General features: G+C 40.1%; 1 protein-coding gene across 2 annotated transcripts in view; it reads right to left on the reverse strand.

Annotated features, from left to right (window-relative positions):
• The window catches only part of mxi1 (max interactor 1, dimerization protein), a 31,992-nt gene extending 20,089 nt beyond the window's left edge, over positions 1 to 11,903 (reverse strand). Inside the window, exons 1-3 of one of the 2 annotated variants that reach the window (XM_004539141.3) lie at positions 11,521 to 11,903; positions 9,196 to 9,298; positions 5,340 to 5,369 (exon numbers count right to left, since the gene is read on the reverse strand). In XM_004539141.3, the coding sequence (XP_004539198.1) occupies positions 5,340 to 5,369; positions 9,196 to 9,298; positions 11,521 to 11,749 (362 nt within the window). In that variant the 5' untranslated portion in view covers positions 11,750 to 11,903. Of the gene's footprint in view, positions 1 to 5,339; positions 5,370 to 9,195; positions 9,299 to 9,442; positions 9,933 to 11,520 lie in introns of those variants that run through there. The other variant, XM_004539142.4, reaches the window with a different exon arrangement.
• Positions 11,904 to 15,146: the final 3,243 nt, after the last annotated feature.

Consider the following 15,146-nt stretch of genomic DNA (forward strand, 5'->3'; position numbering starts at 1 on the left):
GTCTTCATTGCAGCTGGGAACCCTCCACACTAGTCGGTAGAGCAGGTAGACTTCTAGCCAGAGCTACAAATTGACTGTTTGCCAACTGAGTACAGGCTTATGTCCTACTGACAGGGCAGAAATGCTCATTGTACACACACTGAGAGTTTATATAAGGCTTGCGTGCTTCTTAAGGCTCCCTTAATTAGGTGTGTTTGACCAATCTCTCTACTCATCCCATCAGCATCTCAATAACTTCCTTGTACTGAGATACCATCGTTGGCTAAATCAAAGCTTAGCTCGACTATTCAGAACTGGGTCTGAGTGGTTTCAGAGAGAGGGTAGGTGACATGCCTCAGCACATGTGCATGCTCTAGCTGGGCTCACCAGACCAAAGATCAAGTCTCTTAAGCTGCTTTTCTGAGCCAAGAAAAGCTTACATGTCGTCACGTTGGTCAGAACAAATGGTCCCAGTTTTAGACCCTGCAGCAGGGCCTGAGAATGGGCAGCACTCCCTGGACTCGAGAAGCAGTATTGCTTTCTTCAAGAAACATCAACACAGTCAGAGTAACCCAGGCTTATTCATGTTCGACTGCTCATTCAACCCAAAGGCTGGAACAGCAGTGCAGTGTTTTAAGCCCACTGGTTAGAAAGAGCAGAAATGAATGAGGGCAGTCAGTGGCAACAAAGTAATGTGCCATTTAAAAAATGTGCCACCCTTCTTTAGTGATATTTAGCTTAGACTTACTGGAAAATTAAGAAAAGCTTTCAAAAGTTTGAACACATAAAGAAAAATATTGCTGTATGGGTTGTGACTAGCTGAATCACAGTTAATTTTGTGTCACGCATGCATGCGTGTTATTGCGTGTTATCCACTTTTTACATTTTGGACTGGATTTATGCCCAGACATGAGCAGATGAATATGATTTGGTATGTTTGCAGTTTGCTTTAAGACCTTCAATGTCAGTGGTGTCCTCCTGATAAAATTTACAGCAGAGATAGCAAAGGTGTTTTTTCACATGACTGTCATCGATCAAGCAGTTTTTTTTGTTGGCCAGTAACGGTCTGCATATTCTGAAAAGAAAGTGGGCTTTAAAAGCAGGGACTAAACTAGGTAACTGCATTAATAAAAACCTTCTTTGAACTCTGAAATATGTGATCCCACTCAGCTGGAGACTATATATTGGCCTGAAAATTGTCATAATAGGTGTTGTTTATATAACAGCTAAAGGTAAATCCGACCAAGTTCATGTCAAGTTCATACACTTCACACATACACAAACAAAAGGTGACTGCAAATGAGGCATTACATGTTTAGACAAAAAAAAAAAAAAATCAGGACTTCACAAACACTCCTTACATGCCAGGCAGGCCAACCTCTAATGGCTAAGGGTGTTTCTGATAAACATATCCACAGAATCACTCTCAGAGGTGTTTAGCTCATTCTTTGAGGTGCTAAAATACCCTGTGCAGTGGTCGCTTTGCTCACCGCTGTGCCATCATTGCACAGATGGAGCCATTTATAACTGCAATTAAGTTGTAAGAAGCCGTTGCAGTATTCTCCAAAACGATAGGTTTCTCCACTCAGACAATATCACGTCATACACACTGATAAGGAGGAGAAGATGTCAAAACCGGAAGCCAAGAGTTGGCAAGTGTTTTTTGCAATGTTCTTTCCAAAAACTCAAGTTTTTCAAATTACTCCAACATTTGTATTTGTATGTGTCCGAGCTTCTGTGCAGGATTACCATTATAATGGCCGTAAAAACCGACATGATTAGTGAAAGACTGTTCCACAAAGATTGTGTCTTGCAATACAGGATGTGATGTGAAACTTGTCACCAGAGACCCGCGACACGAGCCACATGGCGAGCATAAAAACGGCCTTAGGCAGCTCCTCCGTGTCAAATCAAAAAGAAAAGCTAACATTGGTTTTACTACCTGGGAAAATTTTCTGACTGCATTACAGACCTGGCCTCAACGAACTATATTAAAAATGGATGAGTGGCAGTTCAGGAGGAACTCAGATGATAAGCAATGGTTCTTGTTTTGTTACCTTTTGATTGATGGCTTTATTATTAATCAATAAAACAAGCTTTTACTAGCTATAATAAATCCACAACTGCTCGAGCCCCTACAGATTCAACTCCGAGCCATAAAAAAACCTCTTAATTGTTTAATGTTATGCACATGCTTTACACAACGCGCAACAATAAATCACCAACTAACCTGAGCACTCTGAATTTATAATCAACACGGTTTAAAGAAAATGACTAATAACCATAAGGCCGTGAGATCAAAGCAGTCGAACCACAACATGCAGTCATACAAGCCTTTTACTGTTAAATCCTACTAAGGGAGTGTAATTTAGCAGTGACATGTGGAGGTGAAATAAGGCTGTTAGAAGGTACATGATCAAAGCGGCAGATGACTACGTTATCTGGTCCCACGGTAAGCATCTGGAATGTGTGTGGGGATTTTTTCCCCCCCTTTCGGTGCCTTTTATCCGTGTCCTAACGTCTCTGCTGTCACACTGAGTCTACAAGCCTCAGAGGTTATCAAGAGCTGCGGTAGCCATGCAATGCAAATCATCTTGCCTGCAGTAGATACACAAGTTTGATAAGTGTTGGAAAAAGCTCCACCCAGGCTGGACCATAAAGGAGCTGCTTCCAATTTACAGGACTTGGAATTCTGCTGACATGGAACGAAAGCTGCTTCTGTTGCACGATCATGGTATAAGCCTGACACACTTGGATGAACAACTATGCTCGAAACATATGACTTACATTGGGGCATGTGCTTAAAGGGAATTGGATTAGCTTCTGGCAAAAAGAGGGATTATAAATGATTCTGACTTTGAGTGTGCTCTAAAAGGATTGATTACCATTTCAATTTTTACTCTTTCTTTGCAAATGGAAATGTGAATTAGTCTCTTATTCGCCTGCTACTAAGCTGCAACACCAAGCTAACTGTGTCAAGCTGAAAACAAAGACAAGAGTGAAGAGAAGAGTGGTGTCAGTATCCAGACTTGGTACAGGACAGCTTATTCCTGGCCTGCTCTGCTGCTGCATGTCTCTCTAAGACTGCAAAGTGCAGCCAGGAAAAAGAGGAGGGACGGGATAGAAAGTTTCACTGGACATTATGCACGTATTGCGAATGAAAACACACTGACACTAAACTAACGCACAAATGAATGGTCAGTCGTTTTTAACATTTAAACAAGTTAGCTTATTTCTGAACTTCTTCAAACCATCTCTAGTGATTTAGTGCTTTGCAGAAAGTAGGCTGTTTTTCAGGGGATTCTACAGACTGTGCCATTTAATTAAAGGAAGCAAAAACAGCACAGTCAGAAGATTCCTGTTCATACAAACTAAGCATTATTGTGACACAATTAGGATGCTTACTTTATGAAGTAATCATTTTTTGGAGGAGTAATATATGATGCAAACAGAAGATAGCATGGAGTATAAAACATCAGAGCAAATGGACAAACAAAACTCACACAGATATAGATCACCAAATCTAATTCAAACTTTTAAAAAAAAGCATTAGAGCAAAAAGGGTAGGAAAGTACACCTATTCTGCATCTCCTGTTATAGTTAGCAGTGATTCCCACATATAGGCTTTATACAAATCTACTCTGAATGACCATGGCCATAAAAACAAGCCTTACTACAAGATCAGCCCAAAGAATGAACAAATCCATCCTTCACACTGTGTTTTAGGAACAAACAACTGAGTTGGCACATTTTTTTTCCCCTTTGAAATGTATTTGCTGGGGTGGAACGCTGAAAGAAAAAAAAATGCAACTCCGCATGGGTGCTGCAATCTGCTGAGGCCATTCAGTCGACCAGCCGGCCTTGTGTGGCTTTGTATATGAGCACCAAGATGAGACATCAACTCTTGTCTATATTTAGATCACTGGACGGCTCTCCTTCCAATGTTCCCATCCTTTCAGAAAAGGCTGCCAGGGAGAATGGCGAGAAAAAACAGGCTGAGGTGATATGTAATTACACTGAATGGTTCCAGCCTCTCGCATCCTTTCATTGTACCCACACGCTCAGAGATAATGAAATGGAAGGCATGCGTTTTTTCATATATTTACCATAAATCCTGCAAGTCGGGCCATTCTTATTTATGGTGTCAAAGAAAAGGCTCTAGTGCTTGACTGTGCATGGAATAAAGAGCATAAACACCAGCAAGTACCCTAGTAGTGAACTCAGTCTGATAAGGGCTTCCAAGGTGCTGTTGCTCTTAGCAATAAAACCATCCCAAACCAAAGTCTGGTTAAATGCACCACTTCCTACACTGCAGATACCAACTTGAATGCAGACATAATTCAGTACAGAAACATAAGAAACTTTAGATGCAGATACAGTGCTGAAATTTATGCTGCTTCTACATACTACATTGATTTAATGTCATTTCACTTTAAGTTTTTAAATCATACCCTAGGACAAACGTATGTCTGCTACACACTAAAATTGCAGGCGTGTACACAAACTGGACACAACCATTGGACTGCAAACAGAAAAGCACCCGTATTTTATTTGACTGAACAAAATAGGCTTAAAATAATTAACATGATAGTCCAAAGATCTAAGCCTAGCCAGAGATGCAGCTTCAAAATCACGCCTCTCTGTTAGTAACAAACAAGTTGGAAAGTAAAATCATAACCCTGCTAACCAGTGCAGTTCTGCTATACTTTGATCTGGAAAATGAATGGATCTATGCTGTGCCAGAGTAAAATGGCATATAATCACTTGAACGGAGCAGTACGTATCCACAATCGGGACGAGGGTGTAGACATAAACGTGCAAGGAAAAAAAAGCCTGCCAGTACTAACAAATGCTTATGTTACAACCTCAGTAAGATGTAACTTACCACAAAAGAATGTGGCTCAAATATGCCCAATATCGTTATACGGCAACTTCATTCATTCGATTTTAACCCTTTTCTGACTGCTAGACTGGTCAACCATTACTGAATATCAACTAAGAGCTCAGACAGAAGTTTATGTCACACATACCCACAGAGTTATATGCAAAAACGTGGAGAAGGAAACTGCATATGATTCACTGTTACACAAAAAGGTGGAAGGATTATGCATATTAGAGGTGGAAATGGGTAAGGTGAAACGAAAAGGAGGAATTCATGAACCCAACTGGGCCACCCAAGTACTTTTATCTTTAAAGACCTGTTGAAAAATAAGCGTTTACTTAAAAGGCCATAACCTTGTAGGGGAAATGAAGAAGTAGGTCATAACAGACTTGATATATGTGGGTAGGGCATGTATGAGCCTGCAGTCTGTGGTCTGATTAAATCCGAAATGTGTTTTAAAGATGCACTGCCAACTCACCTATTCTTTTCCAGCTCGTTATGTGTCGACCTGCAAACAAAAAACAAAAAGCAGAAGCTGTTAAAAAAAAAGAAAAGAGAACAAATGTACAATTTTGCCTTAATGAGCAAGCAAAATAAAAGGTACAGGGCGTCTTTATCAGAAAAAAAACAATTTACTTTACATGGGTAGTATTAGAATACTAAGTATGTATGAGCTAGAAAACCACGGGCTGAGACGTGAATGGTGAATTGGAGTGTCAAATTTGATTAACAGATTTATTAATTAATCTCAAACTAGACCAATTCTAGGCTCAGTGCACTGAAGCCTTTACACAAACAAATGTCAACGTGACATCCAGGAATGCACTGTGGCACAGTGCCTCTTCCTCAATAATGCAAGGGAGGATGTGACACTGCAGACACTTCCATTCACACTGTGCATGTGCGTGCGACTGGTAAAGTAGGAACGTGCGCACACAAATACACAAAAGCATCCAGGATTCAGTGCTCTGTTAATAATCTAAAGTGAATCAGCTCGTCCCTAAGAGTGTCTGTGTGTGGAAACATACTGAAAGGAGACAAGGCCTCCCCCAGATTTTTTAAATGGCCAAGTTCCCTTTCACACAAACTGCACTCTACCTCCTCCCAGGGGGCAAAATGGGGGTAGGGGAGTGCTGCTGGATGCAACCTGGTCAAGCACTTTTCTATAGCGTGGGTTATCAATACTGCAGTATGCTTTTTTTCTTGCCATCTTGGTAATAAGCATGCAGGAAATATGGACGAAGCAAGAGGTAAGAACAGAACAGAGGGAATGCTGCGGTTCCATCTGTAAAAATTGGCCCAGACTCAGAGGAATTCATTTTTTAATGAATAGATTACTGTTTATTTAGTTGGATATGCTAGACAGTATGGTAAGTCAACTGTGGCAGTATATTTGATTTGACATGACAAGGTCTATGACCAGGCTGAGTAGCTACTATTACAACAAAACCCAGGCACATTTCAGACACTGCAGGCTATTTGCTTAAAACCTGAAGGAGCCTACATGCTCACGTGGATGCCTTCATCTTTTATATACATTATATAAGCACTGAAATCATGTATGGCTGTGCTCTTCACCAGGCCAGCCACACAAACTAAAATCATATGAATGGTGCATTTAAAACAGCATAATCTCTTTTTGTTTAATGGTGATCTCCATAAATGTCATAAAAAATGAGCTAACAGCCACACATTTAGTTCTTTATTGGGAAAATGAATAGCCACAGTCTTGTGTTGAACGCTGACTTCTTTGCACACATGTAATTATTTTCATTGTCTCCAACTCCGCTTATTTCTGTAACTGTCTGATCTGTAAAGTCAGATCAATAGTTGTGCTAACAGAAGATTAATACGTTGGAGTGCATAATTTGCGTCATCTGCTGTCACAGTGGTTTCACTGAGTCTGTGTTGCTTGGTAACCAACATCCTGCTTTGTAACCTTTCCAAACTCTGAATGTTTTACCAAAATGTGAACCTTCATTTGGTTCCCTTTAAAAGCGCATTTAGGGAACAATGTTAAAATTCAGGATTCCAAGGAACTTGTGTGAAACCAAACTTCTTTTTTTACATTTGGGAAATCTCTTCAGCTGCTCTATTTCACTATACTGAAAAATGGCCTTTCATTTGGCCTAAGTCAACTTACGTGGGTTTTATCATCACAATCCTTTTTCCCTGCCTCCTGAAACCCATATCTGCATGTCTGGACAGTGACAGCAAGGCCACACAGAACAGCAGCATGCTTCCTTCTGCAGGCAGGCATGCATGTATGTGTACGCGTATGTGTGCGCATGTATATGCATGCAGGGAGTGGGTCAGCGAGATAAAGCTGCCCTGCTATAAACGGTAGGCAAGAGAGGACAGATTCAGATAAGCCCATCACTTTAAGCCTCAACACGCTACTGAGAAGGCAGATATAACTGGAGCAAGCAACTAAGAGTGTGTTAAAATAAAATGTAATATTAATGTAAATATGATAATGAATAAATTAGCATATTCTCTAAGATGTCGGCTTAACATTAATTTTAAAAGGGTCCTTGGAGTGTTTATAAGTAAGGAATAAACAAGAACATGTTTGAGACTGAAGCTTGGGTATATATGATGTTCTTTTTGTCATTAAAAATGCAGACACAGAAGATGGCTGCATTGTAGATCTCTTTGGCTAATGCACCATGCCTTTAATTTGCTCACTTGGCTTCTGTCATACACAGGATCTCTGAATGAAAAAGGCCCATCGAATGATCTTATTTTTTTAGTTTGCCAGATGCCCATCTCCCCATGGGAGTAAACGAAACCACATCACAATATGAAGCTGTGAATGGGTGTTTAATACAAAATGTGTTAACGCAATAGGCGAGTTGTAAACATAGCTCTATGAATAGAAACAACAAGCATTATCCCTGCACAGTTTTATTGGTAGTGCTTCTTCACATCTCGAAGCATTTAAAAACCAAATCTTTTCTCTTTGCCACTTGCTTCCATTTTCTCTCCTGCATACGTAAACAGTTTGATTACAGACTCTCAAAGTTGTCCCACTTTAGAAGCAGATTTCAGAAAAAGCATGCATTGTGAAAGCTTACAGCTTTTCTAGCATTTAACTTTACATTAAGCATCATTAATGTGTCCTTATGGATATTCTCACAAGACTAAATGCTATGAAGAGTTATGAATATGGTGTCAGACTAACAATATATCTGATCGTGACTGTTGCCATGCAGAACTAGGCAGCATTGTGCGCTCATGATGAGTAATGCGCAGTTCCTGTTTGGTGGCCTTCTCTTACATTAATATTAAAAAGCTCTTCAAGAGTACGAGTGGGCTTTGTGTTTGATGTATGACTGTCGATGGAAAGATTAATGTAAGCAGCCTAACTTAAAAAAAACAAACAAACAAAAAACCCACACAAATCCAGTGGATCCTCCCAACTCCTGTTACTAAATACAAGTGTCTGCCATCAGTGAAAGTAATGTGTTTGACAAGGGCCTTAATCTATGTGACAGTCATTATCAGCGAGTGTTACTAAGCATATGTTCCATAACAATCACCAATAGCTTTGAAATTATGCAAACTGTGAACCCATGTTTTTTTTTTATAGAATATGAAGGTAAAGATGAAATAGCAAGTCAGTGATTATACAAAACATAAGTCCTATAAATGGCTCCACATATTCGTCTTTTGGTGTCTGCAAACAAAACATGCCATAAATAGCAGCGTTTCCTCTTTAGGGGATAAGACTAAATATCCCTTTCTCCCACAGTGAAGTGGAGAATGCATACTAGGGGGAAATACAGAAAGTCAACCACAAAAAAAGAAATTACTAAATTTAAAAATCACGGGAAAATGTTTCTGCATTGTTTAGGCAATAAATAGAAGAAGTAGAAGATGTTGCTGCAACATTTTTTTTCTTAAGCGACATTTTTCGTTTTAAAGTCTTTACTTTCACCATGATCCCTAACCTTGACCACTGCAGTCCGTTTGACAATCAGCTGATGAAAAGCCAGCAGAGCCTCTGTTGCTGCCACCCCCCGTCAAATCCACCGAACCAGCGGTGTTGACGGTCAAACGTGCACGTAGCTACTATAGATGTCTCTACAAGTTCGAGGATCGATCTTTTGTTATTCAAATGTCAGTGTCTCTTTACCTAGAAAGCCCCTTTATCTGAAAAGCGTAAACGCTGCAATAACCAGCTGGCAGCAGTTTAGGATCACATGCTATCTGCAGCAGTGTCATCCATCCCAGAACTTCACTTTCATTACTGGCATATAAATAGCAAGACGAAGAAGAAAACAGACACTTTTCCCCAGCAATCACAAAAATGACTGAGAATAGTGTCTTACCTATTGTGGTTACTGCTGAACTTCTTATTTCGGAATTTCCTTTGCCTCTGGTAGTTTGTGTTCTGATTTGATGGAAACGTCGAGGCATATCCATGTTCACACTCTGTTGGAAAAAAAAACTGGTGGTTAACTGACTAGCCACTTTTTTCTTTTGGGGGACACTCTCTACTTCGAAAATCACCCTTTTTGAGCCGACAACCAGTACAGGGTTGTCACTGCCAACTGAGACATTTGGAAATGTTATTACCTCTTTCTCTCCTTTCTATGTATTCTGCTGCTTCCAGTAACCGCTGGATATTTATTAGCTGAACAGCCGTCATTCTTTCCTGAGGCTGGCTGTGTTGGACGTTGCAATCTAGCTTTGCAAGCAGCAGCAACGACCGCTTTTTAATTACAGGGAAGACAGTGCATTGGTTATTATTAAAACTGACGTGTTATATCCTTGTTCCGTGCCTTTGCTGGCTCATGAACAGCCTTCGCAAAAAGGGAAGGAAAGAAAAAAAATCCAGTGTTCGCAAGCTAGCAAGCTACAGCCAATCCTCGCCAGAATTCACTGTTAGAAAAAGAAAGCGTATCAAAATATTTAAAAGTTTCTACGAAACACGATATCAAATTTTTACAAAATTGGATAAAAACAATATAAAACGTCCCCGAGGGAACCCTGAACCAGCAATGCGCGTGCTGCAGCTCGTTTCCTCTCCTTTCCTGTTTGTTTACTTAGCTGCTCAGCTGAGAGGCGGGGATCCAGCGGCGGGAGAGGCCGGCCTAAGTGCAATGCATTCTGGGAAATCGAGTATTTTGGTGAATATGGTCCATTTTACCTCAAACGCAAACATTCCATTAAGTTCACAATTTAGCCCACCTTTACTGAGATATATATCGATTGGAAAATCATTCACGATTGTAATAATGTTTCAACTGCAACTACAACAGGTCAGTGTAAATTAATACATACATCTGGCAGAGTTCCAGTGCACAGATCAGCAGAAATTATTTTAAAAAATGGTGTGTTTACTATTGTTCTTGCAAAGTTTAGGAACGTTGTTGCTTCTTATCATGACAACGTCATAAATGCATGACAAAAAATAATAAAGCATTAATTAGGGCTGCTTTTCATATTTAAATTACTAAATATCCATGTAATTCCATATTCTTGCCAGACTACGAGTCCTATAGAAAAGCCCTACAAATCCCATCCTTCACTGGGACAGTAGGCGTGTCTTGGTCGGCTGTAGCCAGGCCCAGCAACACGTGACGTTGCTATCGAGCGTAACTTCGATTGGCGAAAGGCTTTGACAGGCGGCGAGGGTTGAGCTCGCCTCTAGCCAACCGCAGGAACCTTGCGCCATGTGGAAGCCAGTGCGACACGCCCCCCAAAATAGCAGGAAGCAAACAATCGAGAGGACTGCTTTCTGTAGAAAATTTCCCACGTTGCATTATTATAGTCGATATCACTTCAAAGGCTTTCGCAGCGCGTTTCACCCAACGTGACTGACCTTTCTGCACGAAAAATGCCGTGCACAGAAATATGCATATATAAATTCGTCTTTTCGGTCTTTTAAAGTCACGAGTTAGATGAAAGCGAAGCCATGAAAATGATCATAAAGAGTCGTTTTTAGTAGTGCATTGCCCAGATAACATGTCATTACATTGGATACGTGCCAATCCAATACCCATCTGAATGATCGTGCTTTCTGCAATCAGCCAACTTATCTATAATTACATAATTTCTTATAACGTGATAAACAAGAAAATCATGCAAGGTCGGATATTTTCTAAAAGGTCGAGTCAACGCCGCGAGCTATAGCCGTGGCGTTTATCTATAAAGTTTCAGTTTGTTTCACCGATCGAGTCTGCGGGGGCACAATGACATCATCCTAAACTGAGTTGGAGGGCGCTGCAATGTGGTCAGATTTATTATAACGGAATCGTAGCCAACATTCACACCCACACACCTAATCATTATGTCATATTGCTTTGTCTATGCAGCAGGGAGGTACAAAAATTATAGATCCCTGTGTTGGGAGTTGTGGAGAGTGACATAGCTCTACACGAAGATAATGCGGATAATGCAGGTAAAAATAGTCCGTAAAATTACGAAAGCTTATATTTTTCTCCCCTCCCGTAACTGCAATAAGTAAGGTCACCTAAATCAGTCTGGTGCTCTTTCATATTCTGTGTTTACTGCAGGCAGCGGTGCTTAGTTGAATGAACTCAACCCTTTGTTGTCTGAATCTGTTGACAGTGAAGTCTTTTTTTTTTCCTTCCTGAAATTCAGATGCAAAGGGGGAAAAAGATCAAACGCAGCACACAAATAAAACTCACTTCCGTCCTTCCTCTCGGCGCTCTCAAGAAACCTAGCAGCCTCCAGCAAAACTTGTACATTTTTCAGAAAAGTGTTGATCTGCTCCATGTGGGAGTCTTTGGAGTTGAAGACGTCATTGAAAGGACAACTAGACATCTCGAAATCTTGCTGATCCAAGAGAGACGCATCGGAATCAAAAAAGAACTCCTCACTCTTCAAACTTCTTCTTTGCCTCTCACTTTTGGCCATTTCCCCCCCTCTTAGTTTCCGAGCTTTCTGGCGACGGGCTGAGCGCAATTCGCAGTGAGGCAGCTTCTGGGGGACGCTGCTCTTGTCAGATGGTGTCTCTTTTCTTTCTTTCTTTTCTTTTTTTTTTATGAATGCAGGGTGTTTAATGTGGAGCAGTGGCCAATGTCAGTAGATGATGGTGCATGGGAAAACAGGGAGCCCGGCCCCTTAGAGTCTAAGGATTCCGCATGGTCCCTGTGCCCGCCCTTGAAGAGAATACAGAATCGTGCATGCATGGACACTATACCAATGAATCATATTTACATGTTAACATTACATAAGAGTTTCATAATTCTGTTTTACGTGGCATCACATTAAACAAAAATAAGCATAACTTGAGTTTAAACAGCAATGGCAGGTTTGGGACTAACAGCTTTTATTGTATTCTACTGCTGTTTACAGAAGTCAAGCTATGAGAAAGGCATTTAAAACTTGATTTGAAGGTAAAAATAGTTTTTGTTGTTTTAATTTGTTACAAAGAAGTAGGAAGTTATTATTTTCTTCACTGACCACGCTATTTGAGCAAATAAAAAGGTTAAAAAAAATAAAATAAACGAGGCTCTGTGCATGTTTATCATGCCTATACTGTTTTCTCACCAGCATTTTTTCCAGATCTTTATGCCATAGTATACTCCAAACTGAACCTCCCACTGAAAGTTACCATCTGTAAATCCAAACAAAGATCAGTACTGGAGATTACTGGGCTACAAACATGTCTAGTCATGTTCCTGGGTCAATGGCCTAGGATTTCAGAACTCAGACTTTTTATTAAATATGTTATTATTTATTCCTTTGTATGCTTGTTTCTTTTATAATCAATTGTGTTGTTTAGCTGCAGTTGCTTTTTGTAGTTGAGTTTAGTTAATTTAGTTGTATCTCCAGGTTTAATTTCCTCTTATTCATTAGTCTCTATGGTATCTTAGCTCTAGGTGTCAATTGTTTCAGTATTTTCTTGTATTTTGCCTCTTCTGTTCCCATTGGGTTTTGAGTCTTGATTACAGTTTGTTTTCTATAAGCTCTTGTTTTCCCTTTTATATAAAGTTTTCTATATTCTTTTCAGTAACTCACTTCCTGTTTTACTTTGACAGTAAACTAGCTTTTGTATTTAGTTTTACTTTCTGGTCTTGTTTTAATTAGCTTCAGCTGTGTCCCCACACCCTCACATGTCCACGTTTCTTGATTACCTCATGTGTATTTAAGGCTTCAGTTTGACTCAGTTCTTTGTTGCATCATACTGTTTACTTGCTCAGTTTCCTTAGCATATTCGCTGTGTGGCTATTGTAGTCATTCCTGAAATCTGTAGTGTTCTGTGCCCTTTGTTCTTACAAGTTTGCTTCTAAAGTTTGCATTTGAGTCCCTCACTGCATATGTTTGCAGCATTGTAGGCCTGCAAGAAGACAAGCCTAAGATGAATTTACTATAAAAACACACACAAATTCCCAAATCTGAGCTTTAAAGAGAGGTGAGAAAGAGGAGCTTGAAGAACTGTGTTAGTATAAGACTGATCCCACTGAAATGACAGAAAGGGTAACTGAGAGATAAGTTCTTAGCCTTGATCTTGTGCCATTTTCAGTAGACCTTTAGTTAAGATGTTTTTATACTGCCGCAGAGTCCATTTTGAACCAGAACATGTCGAGGCAGAAGCCTGTATGAAGCCCTGATACACCCCCTCACTTTGCCACTTCAAAGAGCCAGCAGCAGCCCGTGATCGTTTGATGTAAAGTTCACAGAAGCAGAAACTTTAGTCCGACACAAGGGGGAATCTCTGAAGGTCCCTCCTTCCCCTGCCCCACCACCTCTTTACCCTCTGTGAGGGGTAGCTATGGACGAAGGAAAGCCATTTCAGAGGGATCCCGATTGGACTTTGAAAGGTGCCAGCGCCAGCACATGACAAAATGCGTGGATTTTCAAAAGGGCTTGGCAAAACCTCTTTGGGATTTCAGGACAGAGTTGAACATTATAGGTTACTGGGCCTACTTTTGTAGGCTCTGCTTTTCATGCTGTCTTTGCTTCCTGAAGTGCATAGCTCCAGGGCAACTTTTTTTGTCAGTGAGCAAAGTGTTTATATAGCAATAGACATGAAAAGTATAGCATGAAAAGCTCTAGACGCAATAATAATATTTTCCTCCTCCTGAAGGTTTGGGCCATTCAGGTCACGTGCATTAGGAGGGATAAGAGCTGCTAAGCAGAAGGGAGTCATGTGTCCCAGCAGGAAACACTGGTAACAGTGAGACGGTACAGACTGAAAGAGACTATTGCTTAGGGGTACGTATGTCCTGTGACATACTGTTTGAAGCTCCCCACACACAGACACTCAAACCACTCATCTTCTGGCTATTATTCTGATTAAAGGCTACCCCGTGATCTTTACTTTAAAGGTAAAACCTATGACCAAACAAGACGTAGTGAACTATAAACATCAAGAGAGGAGACAGGAACAGAGGTCAGGCATTTTCAAGGAGACACGCTCATTTTTACGAGCCTAAGGAACAAACCACAGCTCATAAATTAGGGGCATTAGGAGAGGCAAGGGACTGTGATAGGAAGTTACTAGTTTCATATAATGGAGATAAAGTTGCTAAGAAAAAATATGTAATTAAATTACAGTTACTTACTTACATAGAGACCCCCCCGAGAGAGCATTTAAAGATAGGGCATTATCTCATCATTGGTATTGTCTTTCTCCTATTTTAGGGTCGTTATCTTACAAGATAAAGATATATATATATATATATATATATATATATATATATATATATATATAATAAACAAAGTTAAATGGAAAAAGCAGAATTGTCAAAATGTTAGTGATTACAAAATGATAAGATGCCATTATATTCTGCATGGTAAAAGGCTTATTGAATAAAATACTCATTTTGTTGCTTTCCACTTGAATGTGAACTGCCTCTGCCAGTCAAGAGTGCATTTCTCCAAGCAACATGAGTCTGCCGTGGCCTGCGACCGGCCAGAGCAGGTGGGTGGGCATGTCGGTGTACAAGAACGTCTTTCAGTACGAGACATTCAATAGTATCTTCCTCCTCAGAACAGGAAAATGCTCTGAAATGACTCTACGGTGCACAGCTTGTTTACCAGGTGCGAAAATGCTGTTAAATCTATAACCTTTAGAAGATAGCTCTGCTCCATCGCCTAGTTTAAAACTTCTGCTAGTGTAGGAATGCAAATTGACTGAAATATACTAAGTTAGACAACTCAATACTGGAACAATTATTCATTATTTTTTTTCATCTTTCACAGAATGACAAAATAACACATTTTAAAAGGCTGAGACAGGAAGAGAGCATTCTGGCAATGTGCCCAAGGATCAAAACAACTTCTTCAGTGTCTCCTTTGGTTTTTT

Source organism: Maylandia zebra, linkage group LG6, assembly GCF_041146795.1.
Source record: "Maylandia zebra isolate NMK-2024a linkage group LG6, Mzebra_GT3a, whole genome shotgun sequence".
Classification (NCBI taxonomy): Eukaryota; Metazoa; Chordata; class Actinopteri; order Cichliformes; family Cichlidae; genus Maylandia; species Maylandia zebra.